The sequence below is a fragment of the Artibeus jamaicensis genome, unplaced genomic scaffold (genome assembly GCF_021234435.1).
Source record: "Artibeus jamaicensis isolate MK-2021 breed Jamaican fruit bat unplaced genomic scaffold, CSHL_Jam_final contig_465, whole genome shotgun sequence".
Classification (NCBI taxonomy): domain Eukaryota; kingdom Metazoa; phylum Chordata; class Mammalia; order Chiroptera; family Phyllostomidae; genus Artibeus; species Artibeus jamaicensis.
In genome coordinates, this window is record NW_026521843.1 from 4,387,855 (window position 1) to 4,401,810 (window position 13,956).

A 13,956-nucleotide genomic window follows, 5' to 3' on the forward strand; every position below is an offset into this window, starting at 1 on the left:
TTTGAAACTCGTGCCCAAGAAGATGGGTTGGGGAAGAGCAGTGAGGAGAGGGTGGGCTGCAGGGGCTGTGCCGAGGGTCCGCCTCTGGAACTCCCGTCCCGAGATGCTGAGCGCACGGGTCGGGGGCGGGGGGTGCAGAGGGGAGCACCAATCCTGCAGTCTCGTGTCCGGGGATGTTCTTCCCCTGCTCTAGCTGGGAGCGTGGTTCTGGTCCACGAACACGCGTGATGTTGCATCAGATCCGAGGTGTCCTCTGTTTGTATTTACAGTGAACTCCTTTTCTGTACCCTTCACCCAACACAGGACGTGTATTCGTACAAGCAAGTGGGCGTGTCCCTGAACAGGATATTCACCGTGAACCCCAAAGGGGAGCTGGTGCAGGAGCACGCCAAGACCAACATCTCCTCGTGAGTTGCCCCGCCCCAGCATCACCGGGGTCACCGGGGTCACCAGCATCTTACCGTTCATTCCCACAGGGAAAGTAGATTTTAACTCCCGTATTTTGTCCAAAACTTCACGTTTGCACAGCCTAAATTAGATCAGACCCCCTCTGGGTGGAGCGTTTAAACTCGAGGTCGCACTCCGCTCCAGAGAGGCATTGAATGAGTTTGAAAACTAGAGGCTGCGAGTCACCAAGTTAGGTTTCAGAGCCTGGAGCGCGATGTGAGGGGCAGGCACACAAAGCATCGTGGGGCGCTACAGCCTACGGCCAAGGGACAGTGTCTCCCTTCCATTCTGGCCCACCGCAGCGGCGCCCCCCGAAATATGGCCGTGCCCCACCGGAAACGCCCCTCCTGCAGTGGGGGTCCCGGCCTGGTTTCCCGCCACTGCCGCTGAGGGCTGGGCTGGGCGAGGGCAGGGGGGTGTCCTGTGTGGCTGCGGCGTCTCTCTGACTTGGGCACTTCTCACTTCAGGCTGCTCACTCCCTGGAGGGGAGAGGGCTTCCTCGCCCCAGGAGCTTTGCACAACCGGGTGACACCAGGCAGACAGGCGTGGCTGCCTGTTTGGCCCCGTCTGCCCAGACCCAGATGATGGCCACTGGCCCGATGACCACAGGGGCCTGCCGGCGCTCTCCTCGGGTGGAGGGGTTGGGATGGCACATTTGGGTGTTCTCCCAGTGCCACTGGTGGGCTTAGGTAGACGGCAGACCTGGGTTTCCCCGGAGAACGTTGTCGCCCTTGAGAGCTCCTTCTGCCAGCAGGAGTCCAACCCGGACTCACACGGGGCTGATTCCTCTCAGTCCTCTCAGCATTTTCCCCTCCCGAGTCCTGTGCAGCCACCCTGATGACGCCAGGCCTCCCCTGGGGACTCCAGAGCCCCCTCTGCCCTGGCTCCCCAGCCTGTCACCCTCCCACATGACACGGCTTCCTGAGTCTGAGGAAGGTCTAGCAGATTTTTATTTAGGTTCAGAGAGAACTCCCAGCCCATGGGACGCTGCGCAGGAATGACCGAGGTGTCTGCTGGGCAGCAGCCAAGGGACAAGTGTTCTAAGGGACCGGCAGAGGGCGAGTCCAGCATCTGTGATGGTTTGCCCAGGAGGCCCCTGAGGTTACCCTCTTCGCTGAGACTCGGCTTGAACGCACACTTTGCCGGGAACTTGGCCTAGCATGGAGCCCCGGGTGCCAGAGCGAGACCACTGCACGTGTGGCTGAGGGAGGCTGTCTTAGCCTGGGCTGGGGGTGTGGCTGTCCCCGAGAGAGGGGCTCCTTTCCCCGGAAAGCACACTCTCCACACCTGGGGCAGAACCGGGACCACCATTGCAAAGGCAGGTGGGTGCCTGCCCCCCCCCCGGCCTGTGGCACTAGCTCCGAGGAGTCACCTGAAAGGTCCTCGAGGGTCTAAGGGCCCTGCTGGGTGGGGGGCTTCAGTGCATGTCTCCTGGGCGCTGTGCCCAGCAGGAGCCCTGTGCAGGAGGTAGGGCGCCAGGCTTGTGGATGGGGCAGGGCCCGTGCTCACTCAGAGCCTGGGGCAGCGCCCGGGCTGGGGCCCACACCCTGGCAGTGAGTGCTGGGGGAGCCGCTCCCCACCCCACCCCACCCCACCGCCCCGCAGGGATGGCCGCCTCTCATAGCCGCAGAACTCAGACAAATAGGTCCTAAAGCCAGGAGGTATTGTAAACATTTGTTTTCATCCCCAGGAAAGACATAATTCTTGCTCGTTAAGGGAGATGTTCTTTTTTTCGTTTTATGCAAGCACGCTGTTTCTCAGAAGCCCTTTGGAGGTCCTTTATTAAATACACACATTCATTCTTATTTAATAAGCTATTTTATGCCTCAGAACACGCTAATTCCTAGAGGCTGGATTTTGGAAGGCCCCTTTTGGTTCTCAGCAACTTGGAACCGGAGAGGGACCCAGTGGCTGTGAGGGAGGGCTCTGGGGATGTTCAGAGAGGCCTGGCCTCATCACAGCTCGTGGTTGGAGGCGCCTGGAGGTCTGAAAATGCATATTCACTACGCACATTTCTTTCTGCAGTAGGCCACAGACACTAACTTGCAACGGCTTCTTGGGAATATACAGAAAATGGAGTGAGGGAATTGCAGGGCACGTTGACAAATACGGGTCTAGTTCAAGTCCATACTCAAGAAGGATAAAGAGTCTGAGGCCTAGAGTGGGCAAAACACTTGCTCCGGGTTCCACAGCAGTAGGGCAGGAGCAGGTCCCAGGCCTCGAGACCCTCAGGTCAATGATGGCTTTTCTTAAGCTGCTCATTAGCCAGGGCTAATTCTTTCCTAATAATAATTGTTCGTTGACTATATGTCGAGAACACGCAGTGTGCGTGATCGTATTGCTGCATACTCTGCTTAATTTAATTCTGTGAGCAGTGTGGGCCGCTCACTGCCTGCCCCTCAAGGGGCACAGGGGGGGATGGGTTGTGGCTTAGCAGACAAAGCCGTTTCCCCAAGATCCCACGGCGAGTGAGTGGCAAGGCCGAAGTCGGTCTGTGTCTCCTGAAGCCCAGGGCCCTGTGCCTCCTCACTGCACAGGGACACAGCCCCACAACGCTGTGGGGGTCTGGACTCTGTTCCTGCGGTGCCCATGCGTGAGGTCTGCGGGGGGTCCCTCTGCCGGGCTGACGTCCTCTCGTCTTCCTCTGTCCCGCTCTGCCCTCCTCCTCTATTCTCCCTGCCACGTGGGGTCTTGTCACCTCACTGTGGGGTCTTGTCGCCTCGCTGTGGGGCCTTCTCCGACTCCTCCTTGGCGTGTCCTTCGATTTCCTGTTAATTGCCGAGGAGTTATTCTAGGCACCCTCTGTTGTGTTCACCCCTGGGCAGACCCCTCAGGGTTGTGGCTTTCTTCTAGTTTTCTAACGCGGTGCGGGGGGCGTGGCAGGTGTGCCCCTCCACCCGGTGTCGCTGGGAGGCAGGCAATGATGTCGCTTTCCTTGCAGGTACGTGCGGCTCTGTGAGGTGGTCGACCATGTTTTCCCACTGCTGAAAAGGAGCCACTCTTCTGACTTCCCCTGCTCGGACACGTTCAGCGACTTCACCTTCTGGAGAGAGCCACCGCCCCCGTTTGAGGACCAGGACGTCCGCTCTGCCTCTGCCTGAACGCTCCGAGCGAGCGCCCACCTCCTGCGGGGCCGCGCCCCGCCCCATCGGAGACGGGCTCTGGCAGCCGAGGATCGGAGCTTGGGAGCCTGGTGTTCAGTCACTCGCTGGAGAGCAGGGAGAGTCGAGACCCACGTTCCTCCCTCCCCGCGGCCCCGAGGGCTGACATTTCTAAGTCAACTGCTACTTCAGGGTGCACTTCATAGGCAACGACTGGGCGCCTCTGCAGTAGGAGGCGTTGGCACTGCCCTCCTGGCCTGCGGCGAGTCCTTGGTCAGTGGTCACTGTGCCGCGTGCGCCCATGACCTGGAGCAGAGGTGGCTCCCGGGCCCTGCTGGGGGCAGTGTAACTGAGGAATGCCCGATGCGCACGACTGGAGGGCGGGCCACATCCCTTGTGGCAGCTCCTACCCCTCTTCTGCCCCTGGCCGGATGTTCCCCTACAGTGTTCGCGGACTGGTCTAATTTTTAGGTGATGAGCCCTTCTTTAAATCCCTTTGGTTAAAGGTAGCCTGTGTGACCCGCTGATCTCCCGCCCCCTGTGTGTGGCTCGAGGAGGCAGGCTCTGTCCGGCACTCGGTAGCCCCGCCACGCCTTAGGTTCAGATGTAGGAGACGTTTCTGGGGCAGTACTTCTGTGATCCCGGTGCAGTGCCTGTCCCCCCGCAAGGGGGCGCTGACGCTGTGCACGCGAACACAGCCAGCGCTGAAGGCAGGCGGTGAGGCCTGTTCCCGTTGGAAGCCCTCAAAGGAAACCGCTTGGTTTTAAGAAAATAGTTTCGAGAAGATAAATTATATTTTTTGTAGAGGTTATTTATTACTTTCCTTTGATTGGGTTATTGTTATAAGCACTTAGCCATATTCTTTCTCTTTTAACTGTCATTGATATGTTAAAAAGATACCGCGTACGCGTTAGTCCGCAGAGCCTTAGGCTACAGACCTCACGACACCGGCCTCTTCGGGACCCAGGAGTCACTCTCTGTTTTCTTCGGCTTTTCCCACGCGAATCGAGGGCCGGTGGAGAAACGATGGTCCGAGCCACATTCTCTAAGCCACTAGGAGATGAATCTCCCAGCTTGTTTATTAAATTTGCTTGCAGAGAGAACAGTTTGAAAAGTCAAAGGATTATTTTGGTAAAAGATTTTGCTTTATTTTTTGAAGTATTATTTTTCTAAAGAGCGTTTTCCTCCAGTGATTGAAGTGCTTTTCTATTTAACTTGCGTTGTTAGAGCCACGGGGGGCGGGGGCAAGCGCGTGGAGCACTTCGGACGGTACTCTTTCTGTGAAAGAGCGCAGCGCACTGGCCTCGCTGCACTGGCCTCGCTGCGGTCGGGGGTGGGGGGCTGGGGAGGGGAGCAGAGGGGCCCGGTGGGGAAGGGGAGACGGCTGCGTGGGTGGCCCTAGTTGCATAGAAACGCAAACACGCATGCGCAGTCCTTTTGGGAGGCAGTGAAAATAGTTAAAAGTCGCCCTGCCTTAAGTACTCTGGGCTAGCTAGTCAGTGGCCCTGAGCCTGTGCTCATTCTCTCTGCCACGAGGGTGTTTTGGGGGGAGCGCCCACCGCTGTGACCGCAGCACGAGCTCCGGGCCTGCGGAGGTCACTCCGCCCCTCCAGGGAGGAGCAGCGCGGCGCGTGTGGGTGGCGCCCCTCTCCGCTGCCTGCCCCCTGTTGGCCCAGCCGGTCTGATCCACTCCCCCGGCAGGTGCGAGCCCGCCACCTTGGCCTTGTGCACCGCGGCACTCTGAACCGGAGCCTGCCTTCCACAAAGTTGCACTCTCGTCTGGGTCAAGTTCAGAGTGGGACCCCGCCCACCCACAGGCAGTAACATTCACACCTGGCTTGTTGCTTTGGGAAATGAGATTTACCCATGGGCGACCTTCCCGCACGCTCACGCATTGGTTTATCAGTGTTTACACAACCGCGAACCAGTGGCCCCGCGGTCACGTGCTAGAATGCCGCATGCGGACCCCGCGCCTCAAAGCCGCGCAGTGACGAGTGTTCATCACCCTCGATGGCGAACATGTACGCACACCAGGTACTGTGAAGTGACGACACCTGCAAAGGGAATCCCCTGATCGGTTTCAGGTGTGAGTCACTCCTTTCACGTATTTTGTGTACGATCCCGATCTGTATGTGTGTACAGTGGCGCCAAGGTGAGCGTCCTTGTAATACCACCGTGCTCTGCCGGATGCAGAGCTGGAAGCTACTGTAATAAAAGAGACCCGTGAAAGACTTCCGGAAATCAGGCGTGTGAATTCTAAACTTTTTTTTTTTTCAGTAAATGATTAGATTGCTGATTTTCCAGTGTGTGATACCAAACATTTTATTCTCAAGGAAAAAAAAAGAAGACCGAACTATTCAAAGTTTGGAAAAAGCCTTTTCCCATGCCTTTGGTAAAACACTGACCTCCTGGACCTGGGAGGGGTGGTAGGGAGAAGGAAAGAGAGGGCGGCCCCACCCCCCTGCGTCCCACCCATGGGAGTGGCTGGGGAGCAGGGCGGTCGGTGGACAGGCTGTCCCTGGAGAGCCACTCAGAGCCTGTGTTTCCCATGTGGCTGTTACCTAAGTGGCTTCTGTCCTGGGTCCTTTTATGTGGTAGCCAGTCAGGTGCTGCCGTAAGAGAAGACCCCGGAGAGGCTCAGGAAAACCAAGTGTGTTCCCTCACAGGCCCGAGAACTGGGAGGCTGCGCCCCGGGAAGCACCAACTGTTGGGGTGCTGGTCAGGAGGGAGCGGGGAGCCTGGGCTCTTGTCGACGTTTCTGCAGGAGACACAGCAGGGAGGCCAGAGTGGGTGGCTTGGGGTTGGCTAGTGGACTCATTTCAGTGACCTGTAAGCTACAGGGCTGGTCCCTGGTGGCCTGGCACCAGGCCTTGGGACGGCCAAGGCGGGGGACTATTGCCTCTGGGTGTATGGACCAGACAGGCACCCTGCGTTTCACAGGTGTGCTTCCGAGGGGCCTGTTGCCACCTCTGAGAAGTGGCTGTGCACCGTCCCCAGCCAGAGAGGTTTGTAAGATGTTGAGGCACTACCGAGGTAGAGAAGAGAGGAGTGTAAACGGCTCAGTGCCCCCTGCCCCCCATTCGCTGTCCGCAGGGTTTGGACTCTTCTCCATGGTGTGCCCACTCTGTTTCCATTTTGAACAAATCAGTTAAAACCCTTGACTGGTCCACCCAGGCCACTCGAACACTGCCATAATTCCTATCGATTTTGTGCAACACTGACGTGCCCGAGATACCCTATTGATCTACCCGCATCAGCCTACGAGTTTTTGGAATAAATGTGAGAGCCGTGGTCCCTCAATGCTTCATTGCTTACGGGGCAGCAGGCTGAGCTGCTCTCGAAGCCCCGCGATGTGAAGAGTTCGCCTTGGGGTGTCTATAGAACAAATACTTGTGCGTGTGCAAGACAAAACAAGCCCTCTCATTGGGTTGAACGTCACAGACTCATTCCAGTACAATTTTAGATTGCAAGCTCTTTCACCTGTAAGGGAGAAAATAGCGTAAACGCTAGGCTTGGGCCTGGAGCTCCCCGGCCTGCAGCTTGCATTTTTCCACTTCTCAGCTGCAAACCTAAACATTCAAAATGCTTCCTGCCTTTGGTTTCCAAAGACGACACAGCCACCACACTCACCAGCTCTATCCTCCAGGCCAAGGCACATTGGCAGTGGGGCAGGGACTGTCGGCTGTGGCCCTCAGCGCGCCCTTCCCAACCGCAGGTGATGCATGAGGCCTCACCGGGACCCCTGGACTGGAGAACAGCCAGGGAGGAGAGTTAGGCAGGCCCCTGAAAAACAACCCCCGCACCGCCACCCCCCCAAAAAAACCTACCTCCTCTGGAATCTGAGTTTGTTCATACCAGGTCCTAGGCCACAGGGACAGCTGTCACTCACCTGTCAGTCACTCTTACGCAGTCATATGAACTGCCCTGTCTCCAGCCCAGGGGGGCTATGAGGGAGCAATTCTGTCCTAAATGAAGAGAAAGTGGTTCAAGTGCCCCAGGGTCCCCTTCCTGCCCCCGCCCCTCTAGCTCACAGGTGGCAAACACAAGGCCTGCAGGCCGCACTGGGCCCTCCACCCTGATTTATCCAGCTCAGCACTTGTTTCTACCGAGCTCCTTGCCCCTAGTTTAAGGAGTAGGTTACATTTATTCAGTCCTAAAATTACATTCAGCCCTTTGAAGGCACCCTCAAGGCTGATGTGGCCCCTGGTGAAAAGAGTCTGACACCCCTGGTCTAGCTCCTGTTGCGATGGAGGGGGCTGAAGTGCCGGTGCCATTGCAACAGGGCTTGGTGGCTGAAGGATCCAGAGTGCGACCCAACAGAAGTTGGCTCTGAAAGTCAATGACCCCAAATGGCCACCTGGGGGCACACTCCAGCTTGGTTTGGAGGCACAGCCTTTGAAAAACAAGTCCGGCTGGACCACGGCCTCTCCTGCAAGCTAGCGCGTGCCTTGGAGACCAGCCAGGTGTGTTGTGGGCTCAGGGAGAGGTGGAGGAGGGACTCTCCAGGTATCAAAGGGCCTCCAGCTGGCACAGCTCAAGGTCAAACATCACGGAGGAGGGAGGTGTTTGCAGCTGTTTATAGTTCAGGTCTAAGGACCGTTTAGATTTGCGGCTCTCAAAGTGAAGTCTGGGGGGGCCCCTGAAGCTCCAGCATCCGGTGGCTTGTTAGAGCTGCAGGCTCTTGGGCCCTGCCCTGGGCTTTCTGAATGAAACTGCGTGGGGGGCCCACCTGAAGTTCCAGCAGATAAACCCGAGGCCTGCAGCCTGGTTCTGTGGAGCTGCCCCAGGACATCTAACTTGACTCTGGCCTGGCCGGAGTGACGGAGGGCATCTGCTGAAGGGGGGAGGCCCCGGGACACCCCACCCAGGGCCTCCTGGGCTTGTCAGGCATGGCTGCTGCCGGAGCCGCCTTCCTGGGCATCTCAGCGTGAGCTGGTCCAGGCTGGGAGGGGATTCTGCCTGCCAGGAGGCGGGGGCACTTGTCAACCAGCAGACCGGGGCTTCGCCCAGATTTCTGATGACTTCCTGCCTCCCCCAAATTGTTGGGGCCTGGAGGAATGGTCCTGATGCCAGAGATCTTTTCGCTGGCGCAGGAAGTCCATTCAGCCCCGCATTGCTCTTAATGAGTTTTGCAAGCAAGTGGCCTCTTCCGGTGACTCATTCCGCCTTTTGTGCACCGGAGGTTGTGGTTTTAAGTTTCACTTTGGAAAGTAACCACTACTTTTGCTCCTTTCTCCGCTGCTGGAAGCTGAACAAGTTACATTCATTGTGCAACAAAGAAATGTAAACGCAGGCGGCCAGTCACATTTCTGCCCTGATTGCAAAAACATCCTTTTCTGAGATGGTGACAGAGCCCAGCGACGAGGAAGGGCATTGTGTTCTCAAGGAGCACATCCATGTGGGAACTTCATGGTTTTCTTCGCAGGGCGGCCGGACAGTTTCGCTTTTGTTCGTTGTCTTCTTGATTCATATTTCAGAAACATCCTAAAAATAACTAGCAGGTATTGGTGGAGTGAGGCAGTGCACCGCTGATTTATCAAGAGAGACCTGGTTCTGGACAGACACTTGTGTTTCTCCTTTCAGGCGGCACAGCAAAGGTGCCTTCCCGGGGCCACACGCCACACAGTGAAATGGCCCTCAGCCGGGCTCTCCGAAGAAATCCGTGGGTGCCGCCTGAATAGGCAACGGTCGGGACTCAACACGTGTGTGAAGTGCACAGATGGAGACATTTTTCTCCAGCCCCAATGAGAGAGTCGTCTTCAAAGCATTAGTGTCGAACTAAGTTATTCTTATACAATTTTACTTCGATGTGTGTGAGCATACATCAGTGGCCCTTTTATAAAGATAAAACCAAACTGTGTTTAAAACTCAGCGTAGATAGAACGCTAGCTCGGATAAAGCGCCGTGTAACGTGAAGGCCCCGTGCTGGAAAACGTCCGTGCGTGGGCGCTGGTGAAATGACATGGGATTTGGGTGGATAATTTCATGTGTCAGTTTGGCTCTTTTCACCTTTGAGTGTGAGGGACCACCGTCCAGATCACTGACACCCACCTCCACAAAACCCAGTGCTGAGGACATCCTTCCACCCACTCTGATGGCTCTGCGGACTCAGACCACAAGCCGGTGTCCCCTGAATGAGTCATCCGCTGGTTCCACCTGGTTGTCAGGAAGTGAACAGTGGCTGGGACCCTGGAGCGAGTCTGTGCTTTGCAAAGGGGTAAGATAAGGCCCAGCCCAGAGTGCTGTTATCATCGCCGTAGAGATCAATTTTTAAGGCCGTACTCGCCATGTTGATGGGAGGAAGGGAAGTTGAGAGAGAGGCCACCTGACTAGGAAAAGGCAGAGCTGGAGCGCAGGTCTCCAAATCCAGCGTGTTTTCAGGTGTCCTCAAGCTCTGTCCCATCACAAGGGTGGCAGTCATATGGGCGGTGGGGACAAAGGAGGAGAGAGCAAGGATCGGCAGGAGTGCCGCACGGAGGGCCCATCGCACGAGCCACCCTCCAGAACCCTGTAGCTAAGACGGTTGGGGGCAACGAGAGGACAGAGCAGGGACCAGCCCGCAGGGCAGACACGAGGCAGCGCTCACGTCCTGCCCGGGGCTGAACCCTGGCGTGTGCCAGAATACCTTTGCTTTTTTAAAACGTGAACACACTTCAAACGATGGGGTACACACCTGTACACATTTGTTCTGAGCAGGAACAAATGCAAATGAGGCCTGGTTGTCTCCCCGAGCAGCGCTTGACCTTTCGACTCAGAGGGGTCTGCACGGACCAGGCACGCGGGGTGGGGAACGGAGCACCCGTGGAATGGGGCGTGACCCGGACGGTTCGTGAGGCGGCCGAGGCCCGGGAATGAGCCGATGCAGCCGTGTGCAGGGCAGGAGGGCCAGATAAAGGGATTCCTCTCCCGCCTTTGGTCCTTGGTTTGTCTCCTGATGGCTGCAGGGTCGTGACAGTTACCCTCAGAGACTCGCTTGCACCGTTGAGTCGAGCCCAGTGGACACAGCCCAGGGTCTGGTGACAGAGCCGCCCTCTTGGCTCGTTGGGCGTCTGCTCAGATGGAATGGCCTGGGGGGTCTGGGAGCCGTGACACATGCACATGCTGTCCCAACAGCCTCCTCAGTGACCCACCTTCCTGCGGGAGGGAGAGTAGTCCTCCAAAGCTGTCACAGTGAACTATTGTCACAGTTCAATAAATCATCTTCGGTTTTTCAGTCGTGCAACATTCCGGGTAGATTGCAGATTCGACACCCCTGTCCCATGTCAACATCTGCGGTACGGGTGGGTTCAGTTTTCCACCTAGTCAAAGGCACGGACACCTGGAGGCAGGGGGCGGGTGGCGCTGCTGAGCAGAGGGCAGGGGGTCCTCCAGCCTTGGTTCACCTGCGGGCCCCTCGTGTGGCAGTGCAGGCCCTCACCGGGTCTACGAAGTGAATTTCTCCCTGTTTCACAGCCTCCTAGGAAGCCCGGTTCTGCCCAGTTCAACCCTGGGCTGTCAGTTAATACTCTTCCTTCTATCTGGTGAGAGACAGTCGGAGCAGGAGAGAGGGAAAGGAACCGATTCACTGCTTGGGGCGGGCGTCCTGTCCATCTGAAATTTGCAGGGCAGGCGGGCAGGCTAGCGACCCGGGGATGACGCCATGCTGCAGCCCAAGTCCACGGAGTGGCTGGAGGCCGAAGTCCCTCTTCCACAGCAGACGCCCGGCTCCTGCTCGTCAGGTCTTCATTTGACTGGATGAGGGGCACTTGCATTCCCCAGAGCCATCTGCTTTATTTACCCCGAGTCTACCGATTTAAATACTAATCACATCTCAAAAACACCTTCATAGCAACACCTGGACTCATGCTTGACCAAATAGCTGGGCACCGTAGTCTAGCCAAGCTAATGGGTAAGGTCAACCACCACCGATGATAAAGCTGAAAATCAGGGAAGTCTTGTGCGGCGTGGTTAGGGTTTGAGCTGAGAGCGGTCAGCCTCTGGAATTTGTTCCATCAAGACGCTATCTCAGGGTGCGTGTGTGTGTGGAGGGGCACTGGGACTGTTAGCCCAGAGTCTGCGGACGGCCATGGTCATTCTTCCTGCCTGGAAAGGCTTCTGGTCACCCGACAGGGAGAAAGCCTGGTACGTTCCCAGATTCCCCAGGAAGCCTCTCTGGAAGACTGTCCCCGGGACCTGGCATGGTGGGAAGGCAAGGGTTCTGGAAGAACCAAGGAGGCGGAGCACAGGTCCAGTTCAGTTCAGTCGGACTCCGTCCAGCCCGCAGCGTTCAGCCCTGACCGCCTGCCAGTTTGCCCGGGGCCGCGGTGCAGCCTGGGAGAGCCGCGCCTGGGGGACCTGGAGGCGATGGGGAGAGACCAGCAGGGAAACCAAAGGGCTGGGACACAAGCCGCAGTGGGAATCCGGGCTGTCCTTAACAGACAGCACTGAAACATACAGTTGTTTCGATTGCTTTCAGACAGACAGGAAGGGAGAGGGAGAAGCATCGTGTGAGACTGGCGGCCTCACATACCTGCCCGGCCTGGGGACTGTAGGCACCTGGACCAGGGATCAAACCCACACCCCAGGCACGTGCCCTGACCCGGAACTGACCCCACAGCCTTCCTGTTGTGGGACGATGCTCCAGCCGGCAGGGCCGCACCGGCCAGGGAGAAAACTACAGCTTTTCAAAGACCTACTTAAATTCGTGCCGCAGCTTGATGCCAAAGAGCACGCGATTAGCAGTAACAAGTGTGCGTGTGTGTAATTAATTAGAACCAACAAACTTGGGTTCGAATCCTAATTGGTGCTAAAATTAAAGGTAAAACCATGACTCCTGTGGAAATATTTAATAAATACACATCCAGGATTTTATTTAACTCATTAATTGATGAGAAAACCAGTGAAATGTAAAAACAGGTTCGACGGTGAATTCAAAGACCACGCACATGCAGGCAGTCAGGAACTGGGAATGATTTTGCAAATAGATTTGCAGACAGTTCAGCGTGCACAGGGCGATCATCGGTTGCCCCCTGAAAGATCGAAACCGTTTGCATTTTCGTGGACAAGAATTACTTGCATTCTTCTTGGTTTTTCACAATGTGCAGAAGATGCAGATATTTTGGAAGAAGACTCTAGAAAAAGGCCTGGAAATCCACCCCCCCCCCACTTCGCAGACTGCCACGCCGTCTGCCCGACTCTCGAGAACACGCAGACGGTGGCGTGGGGCTCTTCACCCTCTGGGCCTCGGCGTCCGCCTCTGAGAAACGGCACCGGCACTTCCTCGCTGCACATCAGCGTATCCAAAATGCTAGTGTGCATACATGATCTGACTTAGAGTACGGATTTAACCAGCAGTGGGTTTTTCAAGCTGATGTGTGGATTGGTTCCCGGAATCTCTTTGTTCACCCATGTGTCTACTCCACCTCCGCGGCAGGCCTGTTGCACCAGGCACGCACACTACTGCCCAGCGAGTGTGAGAGGGTTACCTGTGGCGGGGAGTCAGGGCCCCGATGGCCAGGACGAATCCCTGTGTCCCTGGGTGAGCTACCTCTTCATGCCTCAGCTTCTTCATTTTATTTATTTTTATTCCTTATTATTAAAAATATATTTTATTGATTATGCCATTACAGTTATCCCATTTCCCCCCTTTTATTCCCCTCCGCCTGCACACCCCCTCCCACCAGCTTCCCCCCCTTACTTCATGTTGTACATATAAATTCTTTGGCTTCTGCATTCCTATACTATTCTTAACCCCCCCTATTTTCTACCTATCATTTATGTTGCTTATTCCCTGTACCTCCCCCCCCCCCCCGCCCCGCTGATAACCCTCCACGTGATCTCCATTTCTGTGATTCTGTTCCTGTTCTAGTTGTTTGCTTAGTTTGTTTTTGTTTTAATTTTAGGTTTGGTTGTTGAGAGTTGTGAGTTCGTTGTCATTTTACTGTTTATATTTTGATCTTCTTATTCTTAGATAAGTCCCTTCAACATTTCATATAACAAGGGCTTGGTGATGATGAGCTCCTTTAACTTGACCTTATCTGAGAAGCACTTTATCTGCCCTTCGATTCTAAAGTTTAGCTTTGCTAGATAGAGTCATCTTGGATGTAGGTCCTTGCTTTTCATGACTTGGAATACCTCTTTCCAGCCCCTTCTTGTCTGTAAGATTTCTTTAGAAAAATCTGTTGACAGTCTGATGGGAACTCCTTTGTAGGTAACTGTCTCCTTTTCTCTTGCTGTTTTTAAGATTCTCTCCTTATCTTTTTTTTAAAAAGATTTTATTTATTTATTTTTAGATAGAGGGAAAAGGAGGGAGAAGAGAGAGAGAGAAACATCAATGTGTGGTTGCCTCTTGCATGCCCTTCACTGGGGATCTGGCCAGCAACCCAGGTATGTGCCCTGACTGGGAATTGAACCAGCAACTCTTTGGTTT

The 13,956-nt window shown here is 55.7% G+C and overlaps 1 protein-coding gene across 7 annotated transcripts in view; it reads left to right on the plus strand.

Moving 5' to 3' along the window:
- Positions 1 to 5,779, plus strand: part of LPIN1 (lipin 1) — an 89,690-nt gene extending 83,911 nt beyond the window's left edge. For all 7 annotated transcript variants that reach the window (XM_037151760.2, XM_053667172.1, XM_037151761.2 and 4 more), the window contains 2 exons: positions 304 to 407; positions 3,389 to 5,779. In XM_037151760.2, coding sequence (XP_037007655.2) covers positions 304 to 407; positions 3,389 to 3,548 — 264 coding nt within the window. In that variant the 3' untranslated portion in view covers positions 3,549 to 5,779. The remainder of the gene's footprint in view (positions 1 to 303; positions 408 to 3,388) is intronic.
- Positions 5,780 to 13,956: the final 8,177 nt, after the last annotated feature.